Source organism: Schistocerca nitens, chromosome 1 (genome assembly GCF_023898315.1).
Source record: "Schistocerca nitens isolate TAMUIC-IGC-003100 chromosome 1, iqSchNite1.1, whole genome shotgun sequence".
In the NCBI taxonomy this organism is placed as follows: Eukaryota; Metazoa; Arthropoda; class Insecta; order Orthoptera; family Acrididae; genus Schistocerca; species Schistocerca nitens.
Genome location: NC_064614.1, coordinates 493120813 through 493134863, shown reverse-complemented (window position 1 = coordinate 493134863; position 14051 = coordinate 493120813). Strand labels below are relative to the sequence as shown.

Below are 14051 nucleotides of genomic sequence, written 5' to 3'. Positions count from 1 at the left end.
TTGTTTTGACTTTTACCATTCCAGATCTACTTAGAAGAGCACTCAGGGCTCAATAAAGTTAAGTGTTTAACATCTGTAAACTTTAACATCTGTAAACACTACTTGAAGGCTAATTCCAAGACAGAATCGTTTTATGCTAGCCATATCAGTTTTTCTCCACAAACTTTGTTTCATCCAGTGTAAATTGTGGGACAATTATAAATATGCTGACTCAAAAACAAGTGCAAATTAACTTTAAGAATGTAGGAACTTTGAAGGAGACAATAAAAATTGTTGTAAATGGTGGGGAAAACATTGATTCCAGGGACGTAAATGTGGGGTTTTACTGCAGTTACTTATCAGGGAAGAGACAAAATGATACTGTGAGTGAGTTATGTGGAATGTATCTTGGATCATAACAAATAACTGGCAGAACTGTTAACAAATAACTGGCAGAACTGTCACTGCTAATGAAAAGTAGACTGTGCTTTTAAGAGCTAGTAATCATACTCAAAGAGAATACTTGATAATAAATTCAAAGGTGTCATGCAACTTGACTAGAACTGTTATTGTACTATAGTTTCCTTGTCATTAATGTATTAGATGTGATCAAAAATTAATGGAAACATTTGTTTTTCTTGATGTATCTTTATTTATTCACTGATATCATCTTTGTCCACTTCAGCATGATCCCCCTCAGATATAACACACTTGTGCCAGTGCTTTTTCCAATCTTGGAAGCACTTCTGGAACTCAGTTTTTGTTATTGTGTTCTGCTCCTTCAGCAATTCTGTTTTTATCTCACCAATGGTGGCAAAACGACATTCTTTCATGAGTCTCTTCAGCATCAGGGGGGCCATGTCTGGCAAATACGGTGGCTGAGGTACTGTAACAGTTTTGTTTTTGGCCAAAAAAAATCATGAAGAAGTACTGAGCTGTGAGTTGGAGCATTATCATGACACAATTTCCACAATTCATTTTACCACAATTCTGGTTATTTTCTTCGGATTGCATCATACAAACAGCTCATAACTTCCAAGTAGTACTCCTTATTGACTGTACAACTATAAGGCAGGAAGTCATTATGGACTATCGAAGAAGGCTGATTGATTTAGGGTGGGGGACCTAACGGCAAGGTCATTGGTCCCATTGGATTAGGGAAGGAAGGGGAAGGAAGTTGGCCATGCCCTTTCAAAGGAACCATCCCAGCAGTAATTTAAGAAAATAGTAAGAAGAACCTTCACATGTGACTCAGCAGCCCCTCTGATGGCAATTTGGTGATGTTCCAGAACCATTTTTTTTTAGTTCTTCCACTTTGTCATCAGTAATTGATTTGTTAAGGCATCCAGGGTAGTCGTCATCTTCAATGTCTTCTCGACCTTCTTTGAAACGTTTACACCACTCGTTAACTTTTCTTACTCACAGTAGATTTGTCAAAAGCCACAGTCAACACTTCAAATGTGGTGTGGCACTACTCCATTTTTAAAGCAAAATTTAATGGAAATTCTTTGATCCATTTTTTTCATAAGTAAAAATTTGCCAAGCACTCAAAAAAATGTATAACCTTTTTGAATGTCAACAATACGCTGAACATTCAAAACAATTGAAAATGCAAATATACATCATGAACATGTGTACCAACAAGTTGATAAAAATGATTTGAAAATCGGACGTATATATAGCCTGTGAAATTAAAAAATTCCCATTACTTTTTAATCACACTTCTAACAGGTTTGTAGTAATGATTTTAACTGCAGTTGTACTCGTTAGGGCATCTGGTCACTATTAAACCCAAATACTACCCACAGATGTGAACTTTATTCCTAATTAAGTAGTGTGACTGTTGAAAATTAATTAAACTGTGATAACAGTTTACAGGTAGGGTGCTTACAAAGGCTATCAGATGGCATGCAGTCTCGCATTGGACTGTGGTCATAATGTTTTGGCTCATTGGAGTATGACCCACAGAACATACAAATACCTAAATTATTATGCAAAATAGTGGACTCACTTTCTAGCAGCAGGTAATTCCCATTTTCAAGAATGGTCATCACAGACACACCTAACTACTGATGTCAATCTGTGTTGAAATTGAGGAACAAATTTTATGTATGGGTATTATGATCATTTTGGAGAATGAAAAATTAATTAGTAGGAATCACCATGTATTCCAAAAACAGCCATCTTGAAAAGCTCCATTCAGTCTGTCTGTACACTACATCCAGGAGGTATTACACTGTTGCATCCACATTCATAGCACCAACAGAACTCAATGTGTCGTTAGTAATAGGGAGAAGTTGTCAGACTTCAAAGTAGGTTCAGGCATACCAAAAGGGATATTTCAAGATCATTCATTGAAGCTCACGAGACCATTTGCAGGTGATGCTGTTGCATACAGGGAAGTGATAACAGAAGAAAATCGTTGATAAATACAAGAAGGTGCACTGTTGATTCATCATAAATAAATTTAGTCCACTGTGCCCAAGGAGGTGGAAGTACCCATTACTGTTACACTATGTGGTTGGTGACTGGTAACTGAAAACAGTCACAACCATTAAATGTGTAAGAGTACACATTCACAATGATTAAATGGAACAACCAAGTAAAACTAGTTGTAGGAATATGCCAGAATGAGAAGCATAGAAAGGATTTTTAGGTAATGTGATTCACCTATGAAGGATGAATCTCAAATAATCATTGCTCAACAATTCTTGAGCACCACTCATTGTATTGGGACACATACCATGTAGTATTGAAAGAGGAGATTGTGATGATCATAAGAAGAGCAGCACATTTTGTCACAGTTTGGTTTGATAAGCAAGAGAATGTCATGGACATGGTCATTCAAATCCAATGGCAGACTCCACAAGAGTAGTACTATGCAATATACATGACAGGTTTACTGTCAAAATTCAGAGATGATGTCAAACAGCATATTACTATCTACATCACGTCTCACAAAATTACCAAGACAGTAAAACCAGAGAATTCAAACCAAATGGATTGTTTCTGATGATCATTCTTCCCACACACTATTTACAAATGGGCCAGGAAAAAAAGGGGGATGGGGATTATAGAGGTAAATGAAGCACTCCTGCCACACACTAAGGTGAGATAGATGTAGATTATATATGGGGAATGCTTGAGGGTTAATATCCATGACTACTATAAAGTCAAAGCCATCATGATTATCATTTTTAAGTAAATGAATAATTTGTTACATAGATATTAATAACAAACATAATTGGAATATGTGTTTCCATATTTAAATGTTTCTAGAGAATGAATGTACAATGCTAACCTTGCAAGACTCTGGAATTTCTTCAACTGATCGATGAATCAGAGTACCATTCACGTACAGAACATTTGCTGCTATATCTTCAGGTACTGTCAGCGTCTGGTAGCTGAAAGTTGCTTCTCGTTCAATACGCTGTCAATTAAAACAATATTTTGCCATAAAAATGATATCATCTTTGTATTTTATTACACAATGTACTAATACATGTGAGATTGGTAAATAGTTATATGACTGTAAAATGAAGAGATTACTGTCGAAATGCAGAGTATTCATAACCCATGACTGGAATTCGTGTTAAGGTTCCTGTACTTAGATTAAGCTGTATAAACCCAACTCCATGGATGGAATTTGTGGCTTTATAGCAACACTAACTTTGGCAAGTTCAAATACTAGCATTAAAACATTTCTTATTAAAATTCATGAACAGAACAGTTTTTGACAGTTTAAATTTCCTCGTTGTCTGTTTTATGAAGTAAGCATAAGGTATGTTATGGCTAGTGCGAGAAAGCAAATCATCACACAACTGTTGCAGTAATTGTCTCATTACATGACTGTTTACTACTGTTTCACCCTTCACAATAAAAATTAACTGCGCCTCAGGAAGGAGCAGGAAAAATTTGAAGGCAAGTCTCAGTGCAACCTCATGTTGCATATGTTCTTGAATTTGATTCCTGCTTCTGACTTGTCTCCACGACTTTAAGGAAAGGTTTATGCTCAGTTAGAAGTATCATACCAGCAGCTTACTGTGTTTGAGTACTAGTGGAGTTACAGAAGGGGGGGGGGGGGGGGGGAGAAATAAACATAAAGTGAGATAGAGAAGAGAGACAGAGAGAGGAGGGAGAGGCAGGGAGTGAGTAAGTAAACTTGGAATAACTGTCTAAAGGCTGCCATTTTTTTCACTATAAAGAAACTTTCATAGTCTATAGGAAATATTGTTTCAGTTTCAGTAGGTAAATTTATCGGTACCATTTAGTTTAATGATTGTACAGGTATGTACCTTTAGAACTTCCTGAGCAGCTTTTCCAGCTCCAACACACATGACATCAGGTCCTGCCATTGATACCAGAGCCTTCAGGTGCCGTGATTCTGCTACCTGCAGAGTAAACAGAATTGCATCAAACATAGCTCTAAAGGTACTGCTAAAGACAATTATAATCAGGAAAGGTGATGACTAGTCTTATAATAGACTTGTCTGGGAATATGGACAGTTGCTTTCCAGCTATCACATTTTTTATAATTGGGTTTAACATGAACTGCATGTGCTGAATTTTCACACAAACACAAATCTTAAATAGTACATTTCCTTTACATTTTTATCACTTTGCTTTTTTTCTCCATCTATTTTTATGACACAGATATTTTCACCAGCAGCTCTCAGCTCTTCATTCAGTACTGTAAGATTTCGTCTTTCAGTATCTCTGACAATGCAAAATTTATTAGTGTGTTTCTTTCCACACAGAGCTTCTTACTTAATGGAATACTTTCTGATTCTTTCTTGTGCTGATATATTTGCTCAGGTATGATGAACAGGGGCAGTAGCTTTTATTTACATCCATCACATCACCACAGAGCATTTTCTTCTACACACCTGAGAAAAATCTACCTCTAAAAAACTCCAACAATTGGCCAGGTGTGTCAGACGACATGCCACTTTCTTTCTGTATATCTGCTTTTTACACTAATGTTTGTGAATATTCCAGTAGTAAAAACAGATGTATGTAACTGAAATGAATGCCGTACCACATCTTGTAATGGCAATATGCAAATGATTATGACTCATGAATAGTACACGATGACTCTTGGAACCTTATACAGTGCGCACACATAATTAAACAGCACACACCTCCATGGCAGGCCTAAAGAGGTCTCCTCAGATCAGCACAGACAGTGCAGCAAGTGCTATGCTGTGTGCAGACAGCCATGTATATAAACTGTGCCCTCAGCTGCTCTAATGTTTTCATGACTGTGCATTAATGTAACCCCTGATTTCATGTGTTGTACCTTTTACTACATTATTCAGTGTGTCAGTAATTTCCTTCGCAGGGAAGCAAATTAACAGTTAGTTGGTGAGGTTTCTAACTTCGTGCTGCGCAACATTACAATACTTTTGATGACAAGGATGGGACTCTACTTAAGTGTGTTTTGTTTCATGGTTCACTATGGCCAGTATACCGGTGGAAGAAATTCTTCAATCTCTTAGCAGTGAACTCTCACCAACCAGCAGCAGGCTCTCTCTACCACACTAAACAGTTTGGCAGCTTTGTTGATGCCCTGGGGTTCACTGCCAGTGACACAACCCCCAGTTACCTCCATATGACGATAGTATGGAGGATTCTGACGCATATGAAAAATGCCTTTGGCAACATTTCCAAGCTTTTGGTGTCACTGATCCCAACATGTGTACGGTTTTCTTTCTGTCACGGATTTGTCCTCGTGTTTACCACCTTTTGGGTATGCTAATTTCTCTGCATGAACCTGCCACTTTCTCTTGATGAAAAGTGTCCGTTGCGCTCTAATTTTCACTGCAAGCATACTCATGTTATTGCTGCTTGCATTGCGTTCCACCATTGCCAAAAGCAGCCACAAAAGTCATATCAATGGATTAGCTGTCATTGCCAGTTTTTTACTGACACTCGCTGAGACTCAGATGCTGATCTGTTGGTTCATGAAGTTACAACATGCTTGGCCCCTGATAGTTAAGTTTGTGAACACGCTTTAAAACATGAAAATCCCTCTCTCAAAGAGGTTTTGAACACTGCTAAATCTTTTGAAGTATCTAGGGAAGCAGGAAGCTTGGTGTGAAGTAGCCACCACTGCTTCTCTTCCTCAGCTGCCACTGGTTAGCTCACAGAGGGCAGATTGCGTCGTGTCTGTGCAGTCGCAGTCCCCACATTGCATAAGGCAGTGCCGTGCTGAAAATTCTCAAACCTATGTGGGTCTCTGGTCACTGGCGTTGTCCTATCTATCGGCGGTTGGTGAGTTACAACAAACATCCTTATTGGGACAGTTTTATAGCCCCCAGCAGTTGTTCGGCCATGGACCTTTCTAGAGGTAGTTGATGCCAATACTGGAAACTTATTTGGGTTAGATGCCTTCAGCTTTTTGGATTCTCTATTTTTGATCAACTGCATCTGTTGATGTATCAAGTTCCATACTAACAACTGGACACACTCTGTTCAGAATTTTACTCCCTGTTTTTGGACTGTTTAAGGAGTGGTACCAGTTTCAAGGCTCACGTCACAATGAAGCTGATGGCACGCTCTCTCTCTCTCTCTATTTTTTTTTTCCCCATGCCCATCCAATCCCCATTGCTTTACGGAAACAAGTCAAAGCAGAACTACTGATTTATGTCCTTGTGTGTTATCACCTCTGTCTCCTCTAAAGAATGGTCTACCATGTTGGTATTTGTCACAAAACCTAATGGCAACCTTCGATTCTATGGTGATTTTAAAAATTGACAGCCTGTTACTGACACCTACCTCTTACCCTGTCTGGATATACTCTTAGCTCAGCCTACAGGTGGAGAGTATTTTTCCAAAATCGACTTCTCTGAAGCTCACTTTCAAACTATCTCTGGATGACGATTCCAAACGTTTCCTTGTACTGAGTACCCCTCTTGGGTTATACCAATACCACCACCTGCCATTTGGCATAGCTACCACTCCTGCTATTTTTCATTGATTTTTAGAGCAACTCAGTGCCACCATGCGAGGGTGCATTAACTGCCTGGATGATACTGTGGTCTCTGGATCCTCTGCAGATGAACACTTGCAGGTCCTTCGTGCTATGTTCACTGTGCTGCAAGCCACCACGCTGAAAAATTGCAGTTTTTTCACCCATCTATTGTCTATCTTGGTTTCGAAGTCTTGTGAGCTGGAGTCAAGCCATTACACCAGCATGTCAATGCCATTATGGCTTTGCTGCATCCTACCAACGTAAAAGAATTGAAGGACTTTCTTGGAAAGATTGCCTCCTACCATAAATTTCTTCCTGGTATGCCACGGCGGCTCATCCCCTTTACGCTCTCTTATGTGCAGGTGTTCCCTTTCACTGGTTGCCAGCCTGTGAGTGTGCTTTTTATCCTGTTGAAGTCAAAATTACACTAGGCTCCTTCCTCAGTTACCTTCCAATATCTTGTTTTGGCTACAGATGCCTTCCATTATGGCCTTGGAGTCATTCTTGCACACAAAGATGCGGACAGTTCTGAATGCACTACAGCACATGCTTCCAAAACCCTGAATCAGGTGCAACAGTACTACTCCCAGATAGAAAAAGGCACTTGCTATTGTGTATGCACTCAAAAAATTTCATGTTTCCCTCTACGGTTCTAAATTTGATTTGATTACTGAATCATAAACCTCTGTTTTCTCTATTCCATCCTTCAGCATCTCTTCCAGACAAAGCAGCCCATTGCCTGCAATGCTGGGCTCCGTTTTTATTTCACTGTAACCATGAGATTCACTTCTACCTCACAGCACAAGCTCATATGGAGGCTCTTTCTCAGTTGCCGATTAACCACGATCCTGCATTTCATCAGGATGAACTGTTTTGTTTTTGTTTAAACATCAAAGCCCAAAATGCCATGGATAGTTTTCCAATTACCAGTTCTCAGATTTTTGTGGTTATTGCAGCTGATCCTGTCTTACTGCAAGTCCACAATGACTGGCCAGAAAATCCACCGGGCCAAGTGTCAGATCCTTCGCTTAATTATTACGCTCTCTGCCACCCCCTCTCAGTTCTTGATGGTGTGTTACTATTGGCTGCTGAAGAGTCAGTGCCCATGGTTGTGATCCTGTCCGCACTGCAGTGGGAATCTCCATCTGGATCAGTGGCATGTTTCTCTTACGAAACTGCTGGCCCACAGCCAGGGGTTTTGCCACATATTGACAATGAAATCAAACTTTTTATGTCAGCCCATCTACAGCACACTGCCCATCAAGTGGTACCACTGGCCTCTACTTCCCCATGGCCCACCTCCCGCACCCCTGGGAGTGTATTCATGGTAATTTTGTGAATCCCTTCCTTAACTCCTTCTAGCTTCTTGTAGTTGATGCTTTCTTGAAATTTCCTTATGTGGTTTGTTGCCCAACCACATCCATGGCAACTATGGTCATGGCCCTTGCAAAACTTTTTTCCTTGGGAGGATTACCATATACGTTTGTGAAGGACAACAGTCCACAACTTGTGTCTCATGATTTTGAAAATATTTGTACAATGAGTGACATTTGGCATGTTATGGTCCCTCCATATCAAAACTAAGATGAAAAAATACAACACACAATCTTCTCCCAGGGAAGCCCTTCAGTTGGCGACCGTAGCCTGTTGGAGCTGCTTCACAGCTGCCAGTCCCATACACTACTTCCTCTGCTCTGGCCGACACCCGGCCACCCACCAGTGCTTACCTCGCAGTGGTTCCATCCAGGCTCCATCACATAGGCCCACATGTTTGGCTGGCACCCTATGTGGATACCAGCATTTGTCCACCACTGCTGAGGCTGTCACCTCTGTGTCACGTGCATGTCTGATAGCTCGGTGTCATGACATTACAACCAGTGCTACCCAAAGGCCCACGTGTGACTGATCACACACCAGATACCTTGCCACCCCTGCGGTTGCCTCCACAGTCTCCATCGGCCCCCACAGCGCAGCCCACACCCTCTTCGGCTCCTGCACTGTCTACTTTCTGGGTGCTGCTACCACCAGGCAGAGTGGTTAGTGCTGGGCTATCTCCATGGCCCCTGTTACTACTGCTGCCACCACCTTTGTCTTTTCTGCTACCTCCATAGCTGAGTGCCTGCCCAGAGGTGGACTCGGATACACTGCCCCCATCACCGGTGCTCCCTTACGGTCTCTTGTGGGGGAGTGGGTGCCATGCCCATCCACGTCAGTAACATTTCAGACCATATTCTGCTGTGAAGGCATGACATCTGACCCAGTAGTCACCCCCTTCCAATGAAGACATGGACATCTCCACGGTGAACAGTTTTCCCCCAAGGGGGAAAGAGCATTGTAACCCTACACAGTAAGTTTGTACAATTAAACAGCATGCGCCTCCACGGCTGGCCTAAAGAGCCCGCCTCACATCAGCACAGATGGCACAGCAAGCACTGTGCTGTATTCAAACAGCCATATATAAGCCAGTGTGCAATGCCCGCGTCGCTCTAATGGTTTCGTCACTAGGGAACACTTCATTTTAGACTGTGCCTTAATGTAATCCCAGACTTCATGTGTTGTACCTATTACTATGTCACTAACAGTGTGTCTGTAATTTACTTTATGTGGAAGCAAATTAAAAGTTTTTTGGTGGGAATTCTAATACTGTGTTGTGCAAGTTTATAATGATTGACAGTGATACAATACTGCCATGGTCTGCAATGAAAGCCCTTAAATGTTGGGCCATGAAATCAAATATGGCCTACATGGTTATTTCCCTTATTGTAGTGTATATGCGAGTACCCTTGGCAACAGTGGTTCCGGAGAACTTCAATTAACATATTTCCCCTCCAAACATCTTCAACAAGTGACATGCAGGTCAGGGAAGTAGTGGTACCCACTGTCCTGCAAAGAAGACTTACAACTTCCTTATCAGTTGCTATTCATTGCCATTGTAAAGTACAGCACATGAGGTTGAATGAAGGAGGGAAAATACCTCGAGATTCAGGCCTCCTTGATGTAGTGGCTGCTGTTCAATCAAACTGCCTTCAATATGTAGCAGTCAAGCTCACATATTGTACCCAATGGCACAACAGACCATAGCATTTGGTTTTGCCTGCTATGTTACTCAACTGTGCCAACTACTAGTCTGTAACAACAATGATAGCGTAACACTTATGTATCTATGACAATAGGAAAGGTTAGAATGACAGTCATCTAAACACACTATATTTTGCCACTTAACATGCCAGAAATTGGATGCACTGGCTTACTGCAGGCTAAAGTGTCCATGATTTCTTGAAAATGGAAATCAACACATGGCATTCATGCATTTGGTCCAGCCCATGTCAAACAGCATTAAACCACCCAAGCCGGCCTGTCCACATCTTTCCAGAATGAAGTTTTATGTCAACTTCTGTTGCAGTGCTTCAGTATTGAGACAACGCTAGACAAAATTGTATGATCGATTACTGGGATGTAAACAAGATCACAGTCATCTCATGTTCTAAAAATTTGCATAAAGAAAGTTATTTTGAAAACGCTAATTGTAAGTTTTGTGCCATTATGGTTCTCAGGAACCCTAAAGACAACTGTTCATCCAAAGGGAACATGTTAGAAATAAGCTATGAAAATGAGAAACAATTTTACTTCGGGAACTTGACATGATGAATCTCAGCAAAACTCACATCCGTTACAGTAGGCAACTGATGGTGTTGTTGAGATAGTTATCGATTCCATAATGGATGCTTCTATGATCCTGAAAACTATAAGATGCAGTCCAGACTCACTGGATATTTTGCAAAATGAAATTTGGGATCTTATATGGTAGCAAAGTTCATGAGAGATAAAGTCCAGGTTAATGATCAGTGATGCATAGTGTGCAGACAAGGAAGTACATACAAACCTATCCGCTGGAGAGGTCAGGAGTCCACTACATGCAGCAGGCGGCTACACGGGTAGCAGGGGTTGTGTGGCATGGACTGGGTGGATTTTTAGGTTAGATGGCCTCGGGCAAGTACAGAAAGGGCAACAGCCTCAAAGGGTGCGGGGCAAAGTCAGGACATGCGGGGACCAAGCAGCAATCGGTATTGTAATTGTAAACTGTCGAAGCTGCATTGGTAAAGTACCGGAACTTCAAGCGCTGATAGAAAGCACCGAAGCTGAAGCCAGAGATGAATTCTACTGAAATTTTTACAAAGGCACAGATGGTGTTTAGAAAGGATAGATTGCATGCAACCAGTGGTGGCGTGTTTGTCGCTGATAGTAGTAGTTTATCCTGTAGTCAAGTAGAAGTGGATAGTTCCTGTGAATTATTATGGGTGGAGGTTACACTCAACAACTGATCTAGGTTAATAATTGGCTCCTTTTACTGACCTCCCGACTCAGCAGCATTAGTGGCACAACAACTGAGAGAAAATCTGGAATATATTTCACATAAATTTTCTCAGCATGTTATAGTCTTAGGTGGAGATTTCAATTTACCAGATATAGACTGGGACACTCAGATGTTTAGGACGGGTGGTAGGGACAGAGCATCGAGTGACATTATATTGAGTGCACCATCCGAAAATTACCTCGAGCAATTGAACAGAGAACCGACTCGTGGAGATAACATCTTGGACCTACTAATAACAAACAGACCCGAACTTTTCGACTCTGTAAGCGCAGAACAGGGAATCAGTGATCATAAGGCCGTTGCAGCATCCCTGAATATGGAAGTAAATAGGAATATAAAAAAAGGGCGGAAGGTTTATCTGTTTAGCAAGAGTAATAGAAGGCAGATTTCAGACTTCCTAACAGATCAAAATGAAAATTTCTGTTCCGACACTGACAATGTTGAGTGTTTATGGAAAAAGTTCAAGGCAATTGTAAAATGCGTTTTAGACAGGTACGTGCTGAGTAAAACTGTGAGGGACGGGAAAAACCCACTGTGGTTCAACAACAAAGTTAGTAAACTACTGCGAAAGCAAAGAGAGCTTCACTCCAAGTTTAAACGCAGCCAAAACCTCTCAAACAAACAGAAGCTAAATGATGTAAAAGTTAGCGTAAGGAGGGCTATGCATGAAGCGTTCAGTGAATTTGAAAGTAAAATTCTATGTACCGACTTGACAGAAAATCCTAGGAAGTTCTGGTCTTACGTTAAATCAGTAAGTGGCTTGAAACAGCATATTCAGACACTCCGGGATGATGATGGCATTGAAACAGAGGATGACACGCGTAAAGCTGAAATACTACACACATTTTTCCAAAGCTGTTTCACAGAGGAAGACCGCACTGCAGTTCCTTCTCTAAATCCTCGCACGAACGAAAAAATGGCTGACATGGAAATAAGTGTCCAAGGAATAGAAAAGCGACTGAAATCACTCAACTGAGGAAAGTCCACTGGACCTGACAGAATACCAATTCGATTCTACACAGAGTAAGCGAAAGAACTTGCCCCTTCTAACAGCCGTGTACCGCAAGTCTCTAGAGGAACGGAAGGTTCCAAATGATTGGAAAAGAGCACAGCTAGCCCCAATCTTCAAGAAGGGTCATCGAGCAGATGCGCAAAACTGTAGACCTGTATCTCTGACGTTGAACTGTTGTAGAATTTTAGAACATGTTTTTTGCTCACGTATCATGTTGTTTCTGGAAACCCAGAATCTACTCTATAGGAATCAACATGGATTCCAGAAACAGCGATCGTGTGAGACCCAACTCGCTTTATTTGTTCATGAGACCCAGAAAATATTAGATACAGGCTCCCAGGTAGATGCTATTTTCCTTGACTTCCGGAAGGCGTTCGATACAGTTCTGCACTGTCGCCTGATAAACAAAGTAAGAGCCTACAGAATATCAGACCAACTGTGTGACTGGATTGAAGAGTTTTTAGCAAACAAAACACAGCATGTTGTTCTCAATGGAGAGACATCTACAGATGTTAAAGTAACCTCTGGCGTGCCACAGGGGAGTGTTATGGGACCATTGCTTTTCACAATATATATAAATGACCTAGTAAATAGTGCGGGAAGTTCCATGCGGCTTTTCGCGGATGATGCTGTAGTATACAGAGAAGTTGCAGCATTAGAAAATTGTAGCGAAATGCAGGAAGATCTGCAGCGGATAGGCACTTGGTGCAGCAAGTGGCAACTGACTCTTAACATAGACAAATGTAATGTATTGCGAATACATAGAAAGAAGGATCCTTTATTGTATGATTATATGATAACGGAACAAACACTGGTAGCAGTTACTTCTGTAAAATATCTGGGAGTATGCGTGTGGAACGATTTGAAGTGGAATGATCACATAAAATTAATTGTTGGTAAGGCGGGTACCAGGTTGAGATTCATTGGGAGAGTCCTTAGAAAATGTAGTCCATCAACAAAGGAGGTGGCTTGCAAAACACTCGTTCGACCTATACTTGAGTATTGCTCATCAGTGTGGGATCTGTACCAGATCGGGTTGACGGAGGAGATAGAGAAGATCCAAAGAAGAGCGGCGCGTTCCGTCACAGGGTTATTTGGTAAGCATGATAGCTTAACAAAACAAATTGTGTTGTTGGGAACTTGTCACATCATGAAAAAGACTCCCACAATATAGGTGTTTTTTACTTACATGCTAAAATTTTTCTTCTTTAATGTAAGTCATAGGTTACACGAAGAATCATGTGTAAGCTTGAGACTTCTGTCAATATGATGAAGAGGCAGTTCCAGCAGCCATTGAGGAGACAAGTGCACAATATGGCACATGTTGGAACAAACTATGCCTGTCTAGAGGCCTGCATCTGACATTTCCGCTAGCTCGAATTGCTCAGTGCATGTAGTTCCGCACAAATCCATCAGATGTCAATACTGCTGCTTTGGACTGAGGGGGCAACTGCACTCAACTTCCATGACACTTTAATTGCTCGACCATCTACCATAGTTACCCAAGTGCTGCTCAGTTGCCCACTGTAGGATAACAGTGCATGAACTTGAGATGCAGGAGAGTGTGAAAGCAAAACTTAATTTGAAATAATATATCCTGAATGCAAAAGACGGTGGTTGTAACAATGTTTGGGAGAGATTTTCATTTGTGACTGACGAATATGTCGGCTACATATACTGTAGCAACTGCTCTACTCTCCTGTTCTACAGAT

General features: G+C 41.1%; 1 protein-coding gene across 2 annotated transcripts in view; it reads right to left on the bottom strand.

The window, feature by feature from the left end:
• The window catches only part of LOC126252625 (N(G),N(G)-dimethylarginine dimethylaminohydrolase 1), a 65713-nt gene that overhangs the window by 22558 nt on the left and 29104 nt on the right, over positions 1–14051 (bottom strand). For both annotated transcript variants that reach the window (XM_049953529.1, XM_049953537.1), the window contains exons 4-5: positions 4275–4370; positions 3281–3409 (exon numbers count right to left, since the gene is read on the bottom strand). In XM_049953529.1, the coding sequence (XP_049809486.1) occupies positions 3281–3409; positions 4275–4370 (225 nt within the window). The remainder of the gene's footprint in view (positions 1–3280; positions 3410–4274; positions 4371–14051) is intronic.